Below are 20,257 nucleotides of genomic sequence, written 5' to 3'. Positions count from 1 at the left end.
TTTTTTTTTTTTTTTAATGATCTTGTTGGTAACATCAAATATCACAACATTATTACATTGACTTCATCTCAAAAAACAGTGCCTTTAAACAGATGCTGTCTTACTCCATAGGCTGTGACAACATGCCCAAAGAAGTGTGCATTTACATTTTAAATAACTTTATAGTTTGTTTTATTTCATGTGTGCTGAATTAAATGAAAGAAAACTAGCTTTGTTGGTGTTTTAAAAGGCGGCGGATGTGCAGATGTCCGCTATGACGTCACGCGACGTAAATATTCTGTCAATGAACTTGTAATAAATTTTTTTTTAAAAAAGATGTTGCATTGTGTTTGTCGCGAGGCATTTAACAAAAGATTGTCTTGATAATAGCCCACAGAACGATTCTCTATTTCAACATTTGTATTTTCAATTCAATGTCCACTAAAAGTGGGGGTGGGGTAAAAGTAAAGTCATATTTTGTTGTTTAAAACATATGTTCATTAAGTAACGTTTATAATCAGAGGAAATTAAAAGTTTGCACTGACGTCAGGAAGATGAAGGCAGTCTATTCGACACACACACACAGCGCGTGCTGTCTGTTCGCGGTTGCTGTGTATGCTACGCGACTTCCTGTTGCTCTTCGTAGATTTGGACTGCTTTAGTGTTTCATGTGCAGCTTCTTTTAATGATTAAATGTTAAAACGGCTTGTCAGTAAACCGACTAGAACGTTCCGATACCGAGAATGAGACAACAGCTGACGCTTATACTGACAGCACTTCCGAAAGGAACTACTTCTACAATATGACTGTTTTGTGCTGTAAGTACGAAACAACGCATGCCACATATGCGTTGTTTCGTTTAGTAACAACGTTTAGTAACGTTATGTCCCTATTCGTTTATTATAGTGAGTGCTTTTGTTCGGCGTGTTCTAGACGGCCAGTGTGTCGTTTATCAGAACACCATCGCTTTACATCCGACGAACTTTCCAGTCTCGTAACCTGCGCGTACACAAATTTGTTAATTAAATGTTAATATTTAAAATATATTCAAAATGTACTGCCAAACCTTTCTTTCTTTCTTTCTTTCTTTCTTTATGTATGCATCTTTTTTTTTACAGTCTATATGGTGTGTGTGTGAATGTGTGTATGTATGTATGTGTGGGTATGTGTCTGTGTATGCATGCATGCATGTATGTATGTATGTATGTATGTATGTTGTACAAGGTCATGGGTTCAATCCCTAGTGAATGCATGAAGAGATCAATTGAATAGGCCTATCTTGTATGTATTGTACCCAGTACCCGTATATCGCTTTGGATAAAAGCATGTGGAAATTAAGTCTAATAAATCGAGACATGAGATCTAAAATTTTAAATTTGGTTCCCTCACAGGAATGATACCTGCCCTCACCTATGTTTTCTAAGTTGACGTCATGACGAAGAGATCCCGTCGAACACTAGATCAGGATGATCCTCTGTGCTGTTGTGAGTACATTGATCGCCATGGCGGGCGCAGTCACATGGCAGCATGTTGCTGTGACTGTGAGGATTTGGATGAGGCTTGTGACAGGTGAGCGAGGGATTCATAGATTTCTACTTGGGGTCTGTTCACACTTGTAGTTTGGTTCTCTTGTTTTAATCAAAAAGAAAATATACCTGGTTTGCGTAGCGTTCACACTGTAATATTTTAACATCAGATCTAAACAAAAGGAATAAGGATATGGTTACAACCTGATTGGACAAATATTATGATATATATTTGAGACAGAACTTTCCGAACATCCAAAACAATGCTGTGTTCTGGGTTTAATGCACTCACTGTATGGCCTATATGATGGCATCTTAACAAACAGCTTAAAAAATGTGTAAAGGTGTCAAAACAGCGGCAGGAATTCCTCCATTGCACACACAAACAAAGATCTGCTGCAAGGAGATGGTGTTTTTCGACTCTGTAGTACCAAACTGTAATGGGCCACGTAGCTCTTATTATGAGAAAAATCTGATATTCTCGAGCACTCTGTCCTTTGTAGGGACCAGGGGGCCAATGTTTCGTAAAAAAATTAAGCTTCCCCGGGCGCCGCCATTGATTAGCAGAATGACAAAATAATTAATCAGAATACTTAGCAAAAGTGTCATTTTTTTCTTCTTTTTTTTACATTCATTCTTGTGACATCACGTCCTGTTTTTGTTTTTTTGAGAATGTCTTTGGTCCATGTTGCATAATATATCTCAGTTGAACTTCACCAAAGTTCACTTGGAACCCCTGAAAATGTGTGTCTCGGTATACTTGTTTTGTTTGTGCTTATTGCTTATTAATAATTTGTGCTTATTAAGCATTAATTACCAATGCTTATTCAAATGAACTGCACTGTCAGAGAAATCGCACCAGAGATCATTTATATCTAACCAAACCTGCCAAGTGTGAAACCCTTAAAGGGTTAGTTCTCCCAAAAATGAAAATTCTGTTATCAATTACTCACCCTCATATCGTTCCAAACCCGTAAGACTTTCGTTCATCTTTAGTACACAAATGAGATATTTTTGATGAAACCTGAGAGCGTCCTGTCCCTCCATTGACAGCTACGCAACTGACACTTTGACGCTTCAAAAAGTTAATAAAGAGATTGTAAAAACTAATCCATATGAATTGAGTGGTTTAGCCCACATTTTCTGAAGAGACTATCAACATTGATCAGCGAACATTAACAGAAGCTCAACTGAACTTGCTTGACGTGCGAGAACAAACCTCTTGCAGGAGTTTAAACGTGATGCGTAACGCGAGAATGAACCTCATTGGTTCTTGCAGAAGCTCAAACATGCTGTATAACTGAGAATGAACCTCATTGGTTCTCACACATCAAGCGAAAATGCCTGATCTTCTGTGTGTGAGTTGATAATTGTTATATGTGACTAAAAGCCTAATTTCATTATGTTCATGACATAAAGTGATTATGTCTCTCCAGAAAATTTGGACTAAACCGCTCAATTCATATGGATTCTTTATTAACTTTTTGAAGCGTCAAAGTGGTAGTTGCGTAGCTGTCAATGGAGGGTTATAAATCTCTCAGATTTCATCAAAAAGATCTTCATTTGTGTTACGAAGATGAACGAAAGTCTTACAGGTTTGGAACGACGAGAGGGTGAGTAAATGATGAAAATTAACTGAATTTTCATTTTTGGGTGAACGATCCCTTTAAATAGTAAAATGTGTTAAATGAAGAATATGATCGAATATTTTATTTTCCAGATGGATGAAGAAGGAGTCTCAAAATCCAGGCTCTCTGTCTCGGGTAGTTGCCACGATCAGTGATCGTCTGCGGGTGCCCTGGATATCTGGTGCCCGACAAGTTGATCTATCGTTGATCCCTCCTCTTATTCTCCTTCCTGTTTTTTTGCACATTGCAGCTTTGCACTACCTGCTGGGTATTGTAGTGCTAACAGCAGTGCCCATCATGGTCATTTGGTACTACTACTTTACCCACCGAAAGAAAGGACGCACTTTATTTTTCCTCAGCCTTGCCCTCTTCTCCCTCTTCTACATGTTCTACCTCTTCATCACCGAAATCGTCCCTCACGGTGATGTGAATCATCTTCAGTTGTGCGCTGTGACGGCGGGTGTTGCTCTCACGGTCATTTCTCTCATAATCACCAAGAGGGGGCCGGGCTACGTCAGGCCTTGTCCATCTGACACTCATAGTACAGTGACTTATCACAAACCACCACCTGATGTAGATTCTGCCTATCTAAACGGAGAACAGCACCAGGTGGTGATAGCCAATCGCGCCGGTCCTCCTGAACAAACTGATGAGTCTGGGACAGGACAGGAGAGTGTTCAGAGGAGGAACTGGTGTACAGTATGCAAAGTGGTGCGTCCCCCGAGAGCCGGACACTGCAGGATCTGTGGAGTCTGCATCCTGCGTCTGGACCACCACTGTGTCTGGTGGGTTCCTTATTCAAGAGGGTCTTAGTTATTATTATCCGAGTAAATTTCATCTGCAGGTAACGTTTGGGTCATATTTCATGCAAAAAATCTAAAGACAAAACTAAGCATAAAGAAAATAAAGCCTGTGATTAGCATCATTATTATTTTTTGCATTAAATTATTTTAAACAAATTAAATTAAGCACATTTTCTACCAAGTTCTCATTATTGCAGCATGAAAAATATCTAATTTTGCAACCAAAAAATAGGAAAAATAAGATATTATTTAAAGTGCTTTTTTACATTTAAAGTATTTAGAAATTTAAATAATTTTTTTTTTTAATTTGTGTGTATTTATTTAATTTGTACTTATAATACTGCCTTCTGCCTTTAATTTATGCTGATTGTAATGTATGTGTACATATACATTTTATTTTACGCGTAATTTTACAAATACATTTTTTGTAAATGTATTTTTTGTTTACAATTATAATTTTTTTTGAATTAATAATAATTTTATAATTAGAAATATGAGAATATTTTCATGTCAAATTAAATAAAAATAATGTCAAAATAATATTTTAAACACAAACATAAAATTCAACACATTTTCTTCCCAAGTTCTCATTATTGCAGCATGAAAAATATCTTATTTTACAACAAAAAAGGAAAAATAAGTATTTAGTAATTTGTGCATTTAATTTCATTTAATTAAAAAAATTGTAATTTAATTAATTAATTTTATTTGTATTTATAAAACTTGCTTCTGCCTTATAAATGTGTACATATAATATACGTTTTATTTTACATTTAATTTTAAACGTTTTTGCAATTCATCAAATATTATTATTATTATTTTTATAATAAAGCGTTTTATAATAAGACATTTTAAATGTAATAAGAATTTTTGAAAATATTTAAATTTCATTTCACATGAAAATAATGTCACAATGCAAAAAAAAAAAAGGTAAATTTTCATGCAATATTTTTCAAGCCTATCAAATACAAAATTAGCATTACCAGAATTTTGAGAAATTGTTATGTATTACCTGGCTTTGTGTTTCTTGTGCTTTGTTAATTGGACTTTTAGTTTGCGTTTGACATGGTTCTGTTCCTGTTCGCTGTCCTGTGTCTTTTTCGTAGTCCTTTTGTAGTTCTGTGATCATTCCCAGGTGTGTCTTGTTTTGCCTATTACCCCTCTAGTGTTCAAAAATGGTTCTGTGTTCCTTGTCGAGTCAATCAGGTTTTTTGTGTCCTGTGAAATATCTTGTTCTTCATGTAAACATATGTGTAACGGAGACAGTGAGTTGATCTCGCCCTCTGCGTTCTTCTTATTCTGTGTAACTGATATGTGTAACTGAATCTCCAGGTCTCAGTTCGGTGTCTTGTCGGTCATTTTGTTTTTGTGGTAGGATCAACAGCTGTGTGGGACAGGCCAATCACCCCAGTTTCCTTCTGATGCTTGTTTTCTTTCTGCTGACGTCGCTGTACGGGATCAGTTTGGTTCTTCGAAGCGTGTGTCCCCATCAGAGTGTGATGACGGCACTGCTCTACTGTCCTGACGTCTACAAGCAGTACAGGTGTGGATTCAACAACAAAACACACACAAATGCTTCTGCTGTTTAAGCCTTTCTATTCACCACCTCAATTTCTTCCAGTTCATTAGTTATTCATGAAAAAAGATGATTTTCTTTTCTGGAAAGTAATTTAATGGAATTCTGTTGCCTTTCTGTTTGTGTAAACTGCTCCAAATGCACCATATCAGTGTTTCGCAGAATCATTGAGGGGTAAGAGAACAAAAATCTGGGATCATCTGCCATTTTTCACACAAACACAGTCATGCCCAAATTATACTATACGTAAGATTATTTTTTTATATATATTTTGAATTGACTTTTATTTTATATTTTCTTTTTTTAATTTAATTTTAATTAAAGTTTTAGGAATTTTTTGTTCTTGTCTTTTTTATTAGTTTTTTTCCCCCATTTCTATTTAGCTGTAATTTTATTTCAGTTTTAGTAATTCTAGTACTTCTCAACTTAAACTTAATGAATTAGTATTTTAGTTTTTTGCCAACTCTACATTTCTAATTTTGTCAAAGTTTTTTTAAGTTAGTTTTTCATTTACTTTTTAATATTGTATCTCAATTAACAAAAAAGATTTGTAATAATTTAGGATTAGTTATAGTTAACAATAACAATTACAACACAACTCAAATTAAAAGTTTCTTTAACAAATTACCCAAATTAACGCGCTATAAGCCATGAACCAAACCCAACCAGCAACGAGTTGAATTACAACATTACGAACTTTGATCTGAAGCAAAAAAACATTTGAAAGTTGGACAAAAATACAAAGGGACAAGACTGTTTACTTAATGGCTTTAGTGAGGGAAAGAACTACAATCCCATGAAGCATTGCGAACAGCATAATCATATTAAAAACAATGGAGAAATATAAAACTACTAATTATATATAATTATGGGCTGACGGCTTCAACAGAAGCTAATACCATTGATTAACAACCTCGTAGCTCACAACAATCTGTCTTTTTAAGATTTATAAGTTATCATTAATGGAGAAAAGACAGGTTGTCCCGCCCTCGCGCCAGTAAACACGCCATGTCACCGCAAGAGGGAAGGGAAGCTATTTTGATTAAAGATAATGAGGGTATATGACTTTTAAAAAAAGCTGTGCAATCTGTGCATGGATAAATCATTTATAATACATTCCATTAAAAAAAAACAAGATTTATAGCAGCATTTTTAGTATTTAAGGTATTAATAATAATCAACCCGTGTGTATGTCTTTGTGTTGGTCAGTTCTGCTCTGTGTTTCACCTGTGCCTGGTACAGCAGTCTTGTGACGGGAGGTTTGCTGCACCTGCTGATCTTACAGCTCATCAACGTCAGCTTCAATGTGACCGAACGTGAGGCACGCCTGGCCGTGAGAGAGAAAACCGGTCGCAGGCGTCTCTGGGGTCTGGTCGTCGACACCGGCGCCTACTCCCGAGGTTTCTGGAGTAACTGGACTGAATTCATAACCATGAGCAAGGCTTCAGAGCTGTCAAACCATAAAACATCAGATCTGGTGTAGACATTAAACTGGCAGTGTCTGCTGATGGAAAAGTCTGTCTTTAAAGTGAATTATCACTCAGTAAAGTATAATGTTGTGCTACTTAATGCCTTCAACATCCATTCCGGAGTCAGTTTTATGGCTCGAAACGTTGTGGTTCAAGGTCTCATCAAGAGTCAGGCGAATGTTGTGGATCAGTAGATGGCAGTGTTGTAGTATAATACATCTCTATTAGTGCAATTCAGCATCGAGTGCTTCATTACTCAGGCGTGGAGATGATTTGCGGTGGATAGTGTTTACACATGACTTGACATTACAGATATTATGTGAAGTTCTCCTTAAATCCTTTTATTTTTTTTTATTTTTTTTTATCCAAAATTATTTTTAGTCATATCACTCAGAAGGAACCATTTGAAACTTGCATTTGTATTTAGTTTTTTACAATTTTGCAATAAGGTTTCATTTGTTATTGTTAATTTCAACATTCACTTGACAATAAAAAAAAAAAAAGAAGAAAAAAAAAAAGATCTATTAGCATTAATATACATAAACAAATGTATTTTTATTAACAAAGATGAATAAATGCTGTAAAGAAATATATATTGCTCATTGCTAGTTCATGTTAGCTAATGCATTAACTAATGTTAACAAATGAGACCTTATTGTGAAGTGTTACCACAAATATGCAGTTCTGGATTGCATTCACTGCTAGTTGGATCAATTATGGATTGTACTGTCTAATATTTGATCTCTCAACTCCAATATGTGAATGCACATTCAATGTCAAACATTTTTTAGTGCCTTTTTGGGACTTCTGAAGTGATGCAACAATGCATCTATATCCAGACATCACACAGCTTTAAAACTGTCATCTCAGTATGAATCTTTTATGTTGAGCTTCATCTCTCTCTCTCTCTCTCTCTCTCTCTCTCTCTCTCTCTCTCTCTCTCTTTCTCCCTCTCTCTCTCTCTCTCTCTCTCTCTCTCATATGACTGTACATAATACAATATTGCCAAAGCTTGAAATTATAATTATAAAGACATCAAAATGATAAAATATTATAACTTAAATTTAAATGTACAAATTAAATTATTTGTACAAATTAACTGTAACAAATTAAAATATGTGTGAAGATTTGATACCACTGTCTTTTAACATGTATACACAAACACATATTACTGAGGGTCACTGTGGTGGACAGTAGGGAAACGCATTGAGGTCAAACACACACATTACACACACATTCTCTCAGGCTGACACACACACACACACACACACACGTATCTGGCAGCCAGTGCTGCTGTTTGTCCCTCTGCTAGTATGATCTTTATCTGTTCTACTTCAGTCATGGCTGTAAAGTTCTTTAAGTTTGTGAATTTGTTTAAATTGAGGTCGCTTATTTAAATGTATTTGTGTAAAGGAGGAAGTGTGTCTCTGTCTCGATCTCTCCTGTCCTACAGTTAAACACACACACCCTTTGCTCTCGGGGTAACCAGCTCTTTCTCGATGGCTAGGCTGTGTTCACTCAGCCTGTACTTGCTCAGGATCCGTCTCTGCTTTGTGTCTCACACTCTGGAGATATTCTTCCAATTCATAATTTGATTTCAGAGTTCGATAGAATTGTAATTTACTTTGTGTTTTAGTTTCCTGATCCCAATGTTCCAGATATCTATTTTTAGACTGTTTGATCATTTGGTTTATTTTGATGTTTGTGAGAAGCAGAGCTGGTCTGAGACTGGTTAGTGTTAGTAGAGTTAGTCAGGTTAGTAAGTCTCAGAACCAGCTGACTGAGGGGACTTTTTTCGGTGTTCAGATCTTGGGTTTTAAGTGCTTTAAAATGTAGCAATTCTGTGGGACTTGATCTTTTTTGCATATTAACAATCAATGGGAATCGGCCTAATTCTGCCCTACATGCATTATTGGGTGTTTTCCTTTGTAGTTTTAGAATAATTTTGCAGAATTCTGTGTTTAGGGCTTCTGTTGGATGTCTGTCCCATCTAGTGTAGCTCTGATCACTGAGTGGACCCCAAACCTCACTTCCATACAGTGCAATGGGCTGAATTACACTATCAAAGATTTTTCACCAGATTGGAATTGGTAATTCAATTTTTGGGATTTTTTTTCTTAATGCGTATAGAGCTTTTCAAGCTTTATCTTTGAGAGCATTCACTGCCATACTGAAACTCCCCGATGCAGTTATGACCAGGCTGTACTGCATCCTCTCTCTCTCTCTCTCTCTCTCTCTCTGTGTGTGTGTGCGTTTTCTTTTCATGTGCTTCAATAGAGGATACATCTATGCTGTTTACCATCCTGCTACATTTCAGTGTTTTTGAATCAAAGTTGGTTTCCTTCCATTAAATGCCTTTTAAGCACAGAAGCAGATAAAGAAGCCGTTTAAAATCCGGATGTTTATTTGTCTCATGTGAGACGGTTTTATAATGTAATGCATTTCATTCTAAAAGTTGTTCAATTAAACTGTACCATGGAAAAATAAACGAGCGTGAAAAGATTAAACATGGTGGCTCATCAAGCTGCAGATGTTGTCAATGTCATTTAATGATGTGATGTAAAGCTTGGTAGTTGCAGCCTGTGTGCTGGTTAAAGAGGATTTACGGAACGCCACAGGGAGTTAATAGGGGAGGCGTGGAAGTCAGGCAAAATCTCAGAGACTTTACGTCTGAGTTGATCTCTGCGTTCCTCTCTTTCTTTCTCCTCTCGCAAGACAACAGGAAGACTTCTCCAGCTAGCAAAACACTTCTTGACAGCTCTCCTACAAAGCCCAGAGAAGTCAAAGTTAAATTCTTTTATAACTACACGTTCATCTTTAGATTTGGCCTTATGGTGCAGTAAACGGTCACATTCACACTAATACGAGGTAAAGACCTGCTGTTGTGCTCCTCTGCCCGCTGCTCGTTGTCCCAGGCTGTTATTCGCCCTTCTGTAGCGTGATCTAGCAGTGCCGTGAACGCCTTCCTCTGGGTGTGTATCCTGTGGAACCGCTCGGCTCGTGCTTCCAGTATACAGCGCAGATCTTTTAACTGGTAAGTATTGAAATCAAAGGCAGAGAATTGCTCATACTTAAGGGTAGGGGTTTATTAATATTACTAACCCTAAATATTAAACTTAGGCACATAAATATGCAATGAGCTCTTTTGGCTTGGGCCAAAACCACCCAGAAAACATTAGTGACCACATGGCTCCCCTGTTGGTGAGTTCTGGTGATAATTTCTTCAGAAAATGTAAAGATAATAAATATAGTACATTAGATTTTTTTATGTATTAATTTCATTAATATTAATTTTAATTTCCTTTATTACAAATAATACAATATAAATCTATAAAGATATATATATTTAGTTTCATATATATTAACAACAAACAAACAAATATTCGTATTAAAATTTATAAATAAATATTTATTTAATTTATTATAAATATATTTATAACAAGTTGATAATACACTTTTTGGCTATTATAAAAATAATTAAGTCTCACATTTTTAATTGAATTTATTATAAACAATACAATTATTTATATGCCTATAAATAAATGCCTGTCTTTTTAAGACTTTTTAAAATAACAAATAAATATAAATATTAAAATAATATAAAAATGAATGAACAATAAATATGTATTTAATTTATTATGAATAAAATAAAATTTTAATAAAGTTATAAGACGATAAGACACTGGCTGTACCAAATTTTATTATAATATGCCTGAATTTTTTTTATTTATTATAAAAAATACACTTATTTATGTCTATAAAAAATATTAATATTAAAAGAATGAATGAATACATTTATGAATTATTTATAAATTTATAATAAATCGATAAGACTTTAAAAATAACAATATTAATATCACAATAATGGATAAATAATACATATTTATTATAAATTAACAAAATTATTTATTTATAATATAATATATATACACCTTGTGGCTATCCCAAATTAGGCTGTCTTAAAATCTGAATCTTTTCTAATCATTGACAGGTAATGCGTGTGTGTTTCACCCTTTTCCAGCTCCACACGGCCCTCTGAAGCAGGATCCTGTGATATAGCTGGTTGGCACTGGCCTCTCTCTCTGCGTGGGCTTCATCCACACACTGCCGCCAAGAGCAGAAGCAGCTTCTCTGCAGAGCCAGAGAGTAATGATCCAACGCTCTCTGGAGGAGACCGAAAAGCCAAAAGCACCCCAACATAAATAACTGTCAGCTTTAATTAACAGTATTATCATCTCATGCACTCCCATGGTTTATATGGATCGCAAACTTTCCCTGCTGACTTCCTGTGAGAACTGTAAAGATAGAGGCACATGCAACTAATTGGACCTTGAGGTTTCTGCTCTCATGGATGTGAATCAATATCTAAACAACAATGCAAATTCTGAATTCAAAGCCATTCGGTCATCTGTTTCTCTCTGTCTGTCTTTCCTCGTCAATCTCTCCCCCTCAGTCGCTCCATCCTGCATCTCAGATATCCGCTCTGTTCATTTATTTTGAAAACAGGTGGTTAGCCAGGTGGAAACGCAACAGTATACTGTAAACATCATTAAAATTTGGGGAATGGGCCAAGAGTTAATGCAATGCAACAGCTGGTCTTCTCGTCTGTGTGTGAGCGGCCATAACTCTTTGGATGAATAATTGAGTGTGTGAGTATCTGTCTGGAAAGCAGACGAATGGCCTGCATTGTTACTGTAGGGCATGAATGTGTGTGTGTGTGTGTGTCTGCAGCAGCACTGACCTGTGTGTTGACATGGCTTTGCTCCAGCAGGAGTTTCCATGGTGCCAGGCCTCGGTGCAGTAACAGGGTTCTGAGGTAGTGCTGGGCCGCCCGCTTTGACAGTTCCTGTTCCCATTCTGCTCTCTTCTGCTTCTCAAGCTCTTTCTAAGTTCACATAAACACAAACACAGTTCCTTAAAACTTATAAACTAAAAAGCTGTGTGCATAAACATGATGAATAAATTAGATATACATTTTTGTTTAGATTTTCTGGATGCGCTTGCTTATGCAAAACTCGTTGGCTATGTTGAATGTGGCTAAGTTATTCTGAATGGTTTTTAGCATACTCTAAACAGTTGCTAGGGCGTTCCGGTTGGTTGCACACTGGCATTCTGGCCCCTAGATGAGGCTTGGGACATTTTTCACTAATTCCATCATCCCGAAACGCTGAAAATCACCTGAACGAGCTGAATTACAGTTATTTACCTGTAGAAAAGTGAAAACGCACCTCTCCTTAACAAGCTGCAAGATTTGAGATATCCCTCATGTACGGAACACATGCAGAGGAGCCTCCATTTAAATAATCGCCATTAATAATAACATAATCTAATTATGTAAAGCCTATAAATCCATGATAATGTGTTGCGCCACAGACCTTCCTCTGCTGCCTTTTCTCTTCCTTCTTCCTCTCTACCTCCTTTTGTTTCTCTTCTTCCTCAGCTCTGAGCCTTTCCTCCTCAGCTGCCTTCATTTGAGCCTAAAGAACAAAAAAGGAGAGGTTTGTGTCATCACATACACTTATTTCCATCCTTCAAGAGAAGCAAGTCTTACCAGTTTCTCCTCCTCCTTCTGTCTCCTCTGCTCCTCAATCTCTCTCCTGCGCTCGGTGCGCTGGCGCGCTCGTTCCTCCATGGCTGAAAGAAACGTAAGAAAGGAAGGTGAGAGACAGAGACATCAGTTAAGGGCGAGATTAAAGGGTCACTGTGAAGTTCTGAAGTATGTTCCTCTGATCTTATGGTTCTTTGGTACAAGTTTGTTTGTGTTGCTTGCATTTGTATTCCATGTCACACCAACCAACTTTGCTCAAAATCTCACTTTCATTTCTAGTGTCTCAAGTCGTATTGCAACCAGAATCAGAAATTAACCAGGGCTTGAAGCAAAAATGCCAACAAAATTGACAAAAATGTTCCAGATATATAAAATATGGGGGGGAAATTACCCCCCTCTGTATACACAGAGTATATCCGTTTTGAATATACAAGCTCACCAATGTGAAGTTCACCAGAATGACAAACTTACAAAGTTGAATTAAAAAAATTATACTCAATGAAAAAAATGGGCTTCTCTTATACATTTTTTGTCATTTATAAAAAAATTTTTTTAAATTAATTTAAGTATAGGAGGTAGAAAAACATTTGGTAACACAATTACCATGTACAAAAGTCTGGGGTTGGAATATAAGGCCTTGCATTTGCCGAGGAACATTTTGGATCAGATCTGGTGTGCATTTCCCAAAAGCAATGGTCGCAAGTTTCGTTGTTACCAGCAGAGGTCAATGGAACTTGCGACCATGTTTGTCTAACGATACTTTTGGGAAACGCACCCCTGAGCAGGACAATAACTTGTCAGTTTTTCAGTATGAGAAAAATCTCATTGGTCATCTTGTTGTGCCAAGGCCACGACAGTCAGCCTCACAGATTGATAAATAATCTCATAAATGTTGGATGTCGGTAGGGGCTTTTACTCAGCAGAATGTTGAGTTGTGGGGGCTGTTGACAACCTCCCGCTGAGACACACAGACGTGTGCGCCAACCCACTCAGATTCTCAAACAACCCTGATTAACGAACAAATATGACTTTGCGTTCAAAAACAATGAAATTTGAGGTTTAGCACATGGAAAAGGTATTGTGCGGTTTTGGTATTGTTCTAGGCTTGCAAAGTGGATTATGAGTGTATAGCGATTATGTGCATCTGTATTCAATGCATTCAGCATCAGAGTGTTTAAATCTAGGGCATGGCCATGAAATTAATATTCCATGCTTGGAACCATCATAGTGACAGTTTTTCTAACTGCTTGATTGTGTGTGTGTACGACTGACCTTGTACTGTAGGATGGGGAAGCGCTGAATGACGCAGAGATGATTTTTGGTCGGTGTGGCTGCTGGCGTTTTCTCTTGAGGCACTCTTTGTTCTGAGATTGTAAGGAGCATGAATATCTTTGTGAAATTGTGACTAACAAACATTCTGTCTCCCACACACACACACATACACGGATAGAACAGCAGTGGGAAGTGACCCTTTGGTAAAATCTAGAGGGATTACATTAAGCATTTGAAATAAGCAAATATTACATTCTGATCCACTCTGGTGTCTAAGGTGGATTTCTTACAGTATATTTATTCTGTCCTCTCCATGCAAATAATAATCTCACAAAAAATAAATAAAATCAAGCCTATTTTAAAGGTGCAGGTTTTTTAAAAACGCTATTGAAAAGTGAATCAGACTGAGCACCAAAACACACGTGAAGCCAATCATAATACATTTAGACTGCTTAAAACAGTGATTGCTATTAGGATATGAAGAGACTTTCAACCAGCATAACAACAAATGTTTCTGTAGAGAATCACCTATTGCACCTTTAATATCGGAGAAGCTTTCCAGCGCTGGATTGCCTTTATGCAAAAAACAAACAAACAATTCTTTTGATTTTGGGAATATGCCACACACATATGAGGGTACCTTGGTTTTTCTGTACTTCTTGCAGTATTTGTGTTGGGTTTAGGTGGACAGCATGTGCTTATAGCTTCAGGAGGACCTGTTGCTAACAGTGCCGATTTCTCTGCCTCGTGTCTCAGTTCCAGAATGTTCTGTCTCTCTTGCAGATGCAGAATATGCTCCTGTTGCTCTTTCAGAAGGCGCATCTGCTCTGCTACGGTTTGCTGCAGGGCCACATGGCCGTGTTTGATCTGTCCACCGCTGAGCTCTGCGCTTCCACTCCGGGTGGTCTTCTGCTGTTGCCTCTGAAGAGCCCGTCGCTGCTCAGCCGATGAGAGAGCGGCATGACGTCGCGTTACCTGCCATGCTTGGGTGGGAGGGGCCTCTGAACGCCCAGTGCTTTTAATGGCTTGTGCAGTGGGTGAACTGCTTTCTGGAGCTGCTGGCACTTCCTGTGGTGGGATGAAGAGAGTTTGTGGAACACTTTCATCAGAATAAAAAAAATGTCAGTATATGTCCTTACCTGATGACTGATGTGTTCTGTAAGACTGAGTGTTTCAGGTGGGTTGGTAATTGGTGGAGATTTTTCCGCTCCTAGTTTCCCAGAAGCAGCCGCATTGATCAAGGCAGCCATTTTACATCGGGTTTCTTCTTGTTGACGGAGAAGCTCCTTGCGATGACATTCTGCCCGACACCACACAAGCCAATCACTGAGGCAGCGCCTCAAAAGCCTCCTGCGGTCACTCTCCACCGCCTGCTGACAGCGCCTGTGGGAATGACAGATATGACTTAAAACCAGTCTGACTGCCAAGGTTGCCAAGATGAATGAAAGCTTTTAATCAACCTTTAATTAAGCAATTAATATGCTCTTTTAGTCTAATAATTTAGTTAAAGAGCCATCGCTTTTCTTCCAAATGTTTATCAAGCCCTATATGACAGGCTTTTATAAACTGAGTTCTCCTGCCTGTGCTCCTGTCTCAGCTCTTCTTCAGTCCTTTCAGCCTCTTTTTCTTCTCTTCTGGCCCAAACAAGAGCCCGCCATGCCCGCCATGCCCTCAGCTGCCTCCTCCAATCACACAGCGCCGCTGCCTTGCCCATACGCACCCTCCTCTCCATTATCACAGAGTACCATGCCGTAAAATGCCTGTGCATGCACTAAAACATATGCAACCAGTCAAAAAATTGTATTTTACAGTCCAGTACTTGCACTTACAGTGTACTTAGAAAGTAGTGGGCAATAAAAGGTAACTACATGGGTTAAGTTCAGGGTTAGTACCTAGTTATTACCCTGTTATTATAATCACTATAATAAGTACATAGTATGTCCATGTGGAATAGGGCTGTAAAATAAAGTACTACCCAAAAAACATAAGTATTCATTGCATACAATATAATTGAACTGTAATATCTTCTAACCTGCAAATTGAGAAGGTGAACTTTGGCTTCCAGGTTCTTCAGCTTAAGTTGAAGGTCTTTGTTCTGTTTCTTCTGTGCGGAATTATGACATTTTGAAATGACAGAGCACTCAGTGACCCTTTGTTTCTGAAGCTTTTCCCTCTCCCTGTGTAAGATTGAAATAAAAATGTCATGCAATCATCTCTTCAAAAATTTAAATGGCATTTTCAAATGGAAGATTATATACAGTGGCCCCAAAAAATATCTGGACACTTAAAACACACTTAAAAATGTATTCATGTCATTTCATTAAACAAGAAAGTATCAAACCAAGTGACATTTATTTAAAAAAAGGACAAGCACACTCTTCAAGATAAAACATCAAAAGTATATCAAATAAAAAAAAAATTTCTTAGGGTTTAAACTATAATACTGCATTAAAAATTAAAACAAATGTATTTAGACTCTTTCTGGTTAGCGTCAGATTCCAAGGCAGTGAGAAATATAGATATTTATTCTCCTTAAATGTACTACCAGATCCTTCCAGATCACCACCGGTCTTGTCCTAAAACCTCAATTGAGGAAAATAATCATTAAATAATTAAATAATCATGCATATATTATAGAACAACTGCAGTGGATATAGTGGGACATTTGTGCCCTAAAGCCCCATGGTCCTTTGATCAGACCCTGGTATAAACTTAAGGGGAACTGACTTCATACAACCACAAAAAATAACCGTGTGAGCAGTAAAGATGAGAAGTGAAGTTAGCTGAGAAAGGGTTCAGATTTTTTTGCAGATGCCACTTTGTTTGATATGTTGACATTCATACATTTTTAATGGTGGTTACTAGGGTGTCCAAATACATTTGTGATTATTGTACATGTTTCGTGCAAGCTGCTCCACACTCTTCTTCTCCTCCATCTCTCTGCGCAAGCGAATCATCTCCTGCTGTATCAGTTCTTCCTGTCTGCGAGCCTGCTGTCTCTTCTTTCTCTGCTTCTCTTGTTCCAGTTGCCAGGCTTCCTCTCGCGCCTCCCTTAGCACTTCCTTCTCTTTACGCAGTTTGTCACGCTCTGCATCTCGGCGCATGCGGCTCTCCTTTACCTGCTTGTGACGCACCTCCATAGTGATGCTAGGGTTCCTCCATTTCTTCTTACTCAGGTCAGAGTCTCTGAGGTTCTCCATTATTCCAAAGTCCAACACCTCTGTGTCCATCAGGTCCTGGAGGAAATTGTGCACTACAGAGTTGTCCTCTTCCTGCGCTAGGTGAAAGTACATGTCTAAAAAACAAAAGAGAAATTCCAGTTTAGTATTAAATTATTAATAACTATGAAAAAACAGTTTTCTGTAATTGAAATAAAGCTGAAATAAAATAAAATACAAATATTAGATGAAAAACTTAAACTCAAAAAAAGTAAACAAAATTAGAATAATAAAAATTTAATAAAAATAAACTAAAGCTATATATAAATGTAAAAAATTATATAGGACCTAACAAAAAAAAACAAAAAAAAAGCCAATTTAATTTTTTTAATATAAATACACTAATAGTAAATAAATAATACTAAAATAACATTGGTTTAGATTTCATAGGATCTTTAAGGTAAACTTCAAGGAAAACAAGGCAGATAATTCGTTCATTTGTACCATCAAAGTTATTATAACTAGGCTGTGAAGTCTTAACAAGTTGTTTGGATTCTGAATCATCCTTTTTACTGGAACTCATCTCCTCTTCCTCCTCGTCATCATCCATTTCAAACTCCAGACGTAACTTCTGGTTCATCCATTCACTTAGAATAGACTGAGCTGTGGAATACAAGAATGAGGACACGTCAGTATGATTCTGATTTTAAAAATATGAATATGTGTGTAGTGCTGAATATTATGAATAAGTTAAAGACTACCTTCACTGTATGCATCATCATGATCCTGTAGCTGTTCTACGCTCTGCAGCGCCATACTGTTTTTACCACCACGTGGTTTCTTCATGGAAAACACCTCAGCTACAGCGAACTCTGAAGCCATCTCCACCCTCTGAGGAGAATGAGAATACAACAAAAGTTTTAATTACAATATATATACATAAACACAGACTCTCTTGTGAAAAAGAAGTACACTTTAGCATACTTTAAAAAAAGAGTACTTATTACAGAAATGATATACTATAAGTTAAGATAATATTGCAGAGACATCTCTTCTCTGATGATGTGTATACTGGCATGTCATCATGAAATCACAACAATAGCAAATGACAATGATCCAATCAATTCCCAATTTACAAAATCTAGTCCAGCCCTACATTTTTTTCTAGTTCGAGAAGCCATTTCACTCAGATATACATCACAATAGGGAAGAAATAACTATTGCAACTTACGTTTCATGCCTACTTTAAAATAATATACTTAAGAGCAAACTGAATGTGATGCTTTCGGACACTTTCGGAATGTTAATTGCAATTGAAACACTTTTTTAAAGTGTACTTGGGTACGTTAAGAAATATAGCCATGAAAGTGCATCATATTTAAGTACACTTAAAGGGATAGTTCTGCATTAATTTACTCACCCTTTAAGTTGTTCCAAACCTGTATGTGTTTCTTTCTTCTGTTGAACACAAAAGAATATAGGCTATTATGAAGAATGTCGGTAACCAAACAGATGACGGTAGCCATTGACTTTCATAGTGTTTTTTTGTTGTTGTTTTTTTCATACTATGAAAGTCAATGGGGCCCATGAACTATTTGGTTACCGACATTCTGCAAAATATCTTCTTTTGTGTTCAGCAGAAGAAAGAAACTCATACAGGTTTGGAACAACATGAGGGTGAGAAAATGGACAGAATTTTTATTTTTGGGTGAACTATCCCTTGATGTGATTTTCATTAATATTATATTATATGCAAGTACACATTCAATATAATCAAGAAAAATAGTTTTTCACAAGGGATGGCATACACATAAATTTTCTGCATTACATGTATTTAAATGATTGAAATATACCTTAACCCACTGTTTTATGTCATTCTCATCCAGCTGCACCTGCAATATAAAATATGGATTCAGCAATGACCATTGTTTCAATTCAAAATAGACTGAGTCATCAAAATTGATCATAAGCTGATCATTGAATCAAGAGGTGTCCAGCCATGTTGATGCCTTAAGTTGACATAAATTGAATATTTTGTCACACTGACCTCACACATCTAATCCCTGACTAATAATATGCCGTCTCACCTTAAACTGGCTCTATTGCGGATAGACCTAAATGGGTTTGCATTGCACATTTGAGCTAAATCCTTCTGCTGAGCTTAAAATACATTCCTTCATTACTAATAACCAATGTGCATGACCAAAGATAACCCGAGTGTGACATTTATTTTGATTAATACCTCTGGCTGAATATTGTAAAAAGGGAAACACCACTAAGAAGCTAAATGTGAAGAACTGTGTGAGCAAAGAGGAAGCAGGTTTTACTCGCCTTATTACTGCTTGGTGTTTTAGTCTTTGTTGTTTTCCAACGAAAAATATCCGGTCTGAGAGCCATGGTCTTTTGTACATGGGCATGCGTTTGGATTGTAAGATAATATAATATATTTTATAACATGTTTGCAAAATATATATAGCAGCAATTTACAGTATGGGTTATACAAAATGTAGCTTCATCAAAACATTCATGTACTTCAGTGAGAAACTTTTCACACAGCAAAGGAATTGTGGGATTTGTAGTTTGCGCAAAGTGACGTAGAATGAGTTGGTACGGTTGGTACCTAAAAAGAACTACTTATCCCAACAAGAGCTGATGAGGACTGAAGCGTCTACTTTGAAACCATGGAGACAGTTGTTACGCCTGTTATCAGACCCAACTAAGCAACCACGGCCAGATAAATAGCGTTTAAACATGTTCATCTTCATCTTTATATATGACAAGTAAAATGTTATCCTTTATAAAAAATAACATATCAGTAAATAAAGCTGCTTATAAGTCCACAATAATAGTTTACATTTTGAATTATTTTGTATTTTATATTTTCCGTAGTAATTTTGTTACATGTTTTTTGTCATTTTTTAATATGTCTATATATAGTTTTTATTAATTTTATTTCAGTTTTATTTATTTTAGTAGGCTACATCAAGTTAAATGAAACGTTGAAACACTGTAGCTAATTTAATTTAATTTAATTTAATTTCATTCAGTTAACGTTTGCTTTCAAAAAAAAAAAAAAAAAAAAAAAAAAAATTATATATATATATATATATATATATATATATATATATATATATATATATATATATATATATATATATATATATATATATATATATATATATATATATATATATATATATATATATATATATATTAATGGTTGTAATAGTTTTAGTTAACTATCAGTTAACTATAATAACCCTGAATGCGTAAATGTAAATCAACTCTGTGCTGTAGA

General features: G+C 36.4%; 2 protein-coding genes across 3 annotated transcripts; one reads left to right on the top strand and one right to left on the bottom strand.

Annotated features, from left to right (window-relative positions):
• The first annotated feature begins 125 nt into the window (after positions 1-125).
• Positions 126-7,961, top strand: zdhhc23b (zDHHC palmitoyltransferase 23b). Of its 2 annotated transcripts, none has more exons than XM_082184223.1 (5): positions 126-797; positions 1,371-1,548; positions 3,226-3,918; positions 5,321-5,479; positions 6,722-7,961. In XM_082184223.1, the coding sequence occupies exons 2-5, from the start codon at positions 1,412-1,414 to the stop codon at positions 6,993-6,995; spliced, it is 1,263 nt and encodes a 420-aa protein (XP_082040349.1). In that variant the 5' UTR covers positions 126-797; positions 1,371-1,411; the 3' UTR covers positions 6,996-7,961. The 2 variants fall into 2 exon arrangements, with proteins under 2 accessions (XP_082040349.1, XP_082040348.1); XM_082184222.1 differs by having other exon boundaries at positions 5,312-5,479.
• On the bottom strand, positions 7,860-19,496 carry ccdc191 (coiled-coil domain containing 191). The gene is made up of 16 exons (XM_082184213.1): positions 19,291-19,496; positions 18,813-18,851; positions 17,721-17,850; positions 17,464-17,622; positions 16,697-17,096; positions 15,834-15,978; positions 15,382-15,572; positions 14,941-15,184; positions 14,442-14,869; positions 13,802-13,893; positions 12,533-12,615; positions 12,357-12,458; positions 11,723-11,866; positions 10,993-11,145; positions 9,858-10,012; positions 7,860-9,744 (listed from the first exon to the last, which is right to left on the bottom strand). Exons 1-16 carry the CDS (start codon positions 19,354-19,356, stop codon positions 9,573-9,575), a joined length of 2,703 nt encoding a protein of 900 aa, XP_082040339.1. The 5' UTR covers positions 19,357-19,496; the 3' UTR covers positions 7,860-9,572.
• Positions 19,497-20,257: the final 761 nt, after the last annotated feature.

Source organism: Leuciscus leuciscus (assembly GCF_965113295.1).
Source record: "Leuciscus leuciscus genome assembly, chromosome: 11".
In the NCBI taxonomy this organism is placed as follows: domain Eukaryota; kingdom Metazoa; phylum Chordata; class Actinopteri; order Cypriniformes; family Leuciscidae; genus Leuciscus; species Leuciscus leuciscus.
The sequence above is the reverse complement of the archived record's forward strand: the minus strand, read 5'-3'. Positions and strand labels throughout refer to the sequence as shown.

Excerpts from the sequence above, each read along its gene's own strand:
- ccdc191 (XM_082184213.1), bottom strand. The coding sequence starts at position 19,356 with ATGGCTCTCAGACCGGATATTTTTCGTTGGAAAACAACAAAGACTAAA. Across the intron at positions 15,979-16,696 it reads GAGCAGCTTGCACGAAACAT|GGAGAGGGAAAAGCTTCAGA; the intron begins GTACAATAATCA and ends AATCTTACACAG. Across the intron at positions 10,013-10,992 it reads CCGTGTGGAGCTGGAAAAGG|TTAAAAGATCTGCGCTGTAT; the intron begins GTGAAACACACA and ends AATACTTACCAG.
- zdhhc23b (XM_082184222.1), top strand. The coding sequence starts at position 1,412 with ATGACGAAGAGATCCCGTCGAACACTAGATCAGGATGATCCTCTGTGC. Across the intron at positions 1,549-3,225 it reads TTGGATGAGGCTTGTGACAG|ATGGATGAAGAAGGAGTCTC; the intron begins GTGAGCGAGGGA and ends TTTATTTTCCAG. Across the intron at positions 5,480-6,721 it reads GACGTCTACAAGCAGTACAG|TTCTGCTCTGTGTTTCACCT; the intron begins GTGTGGATTCAA and ends TGTGTTGGTCAG.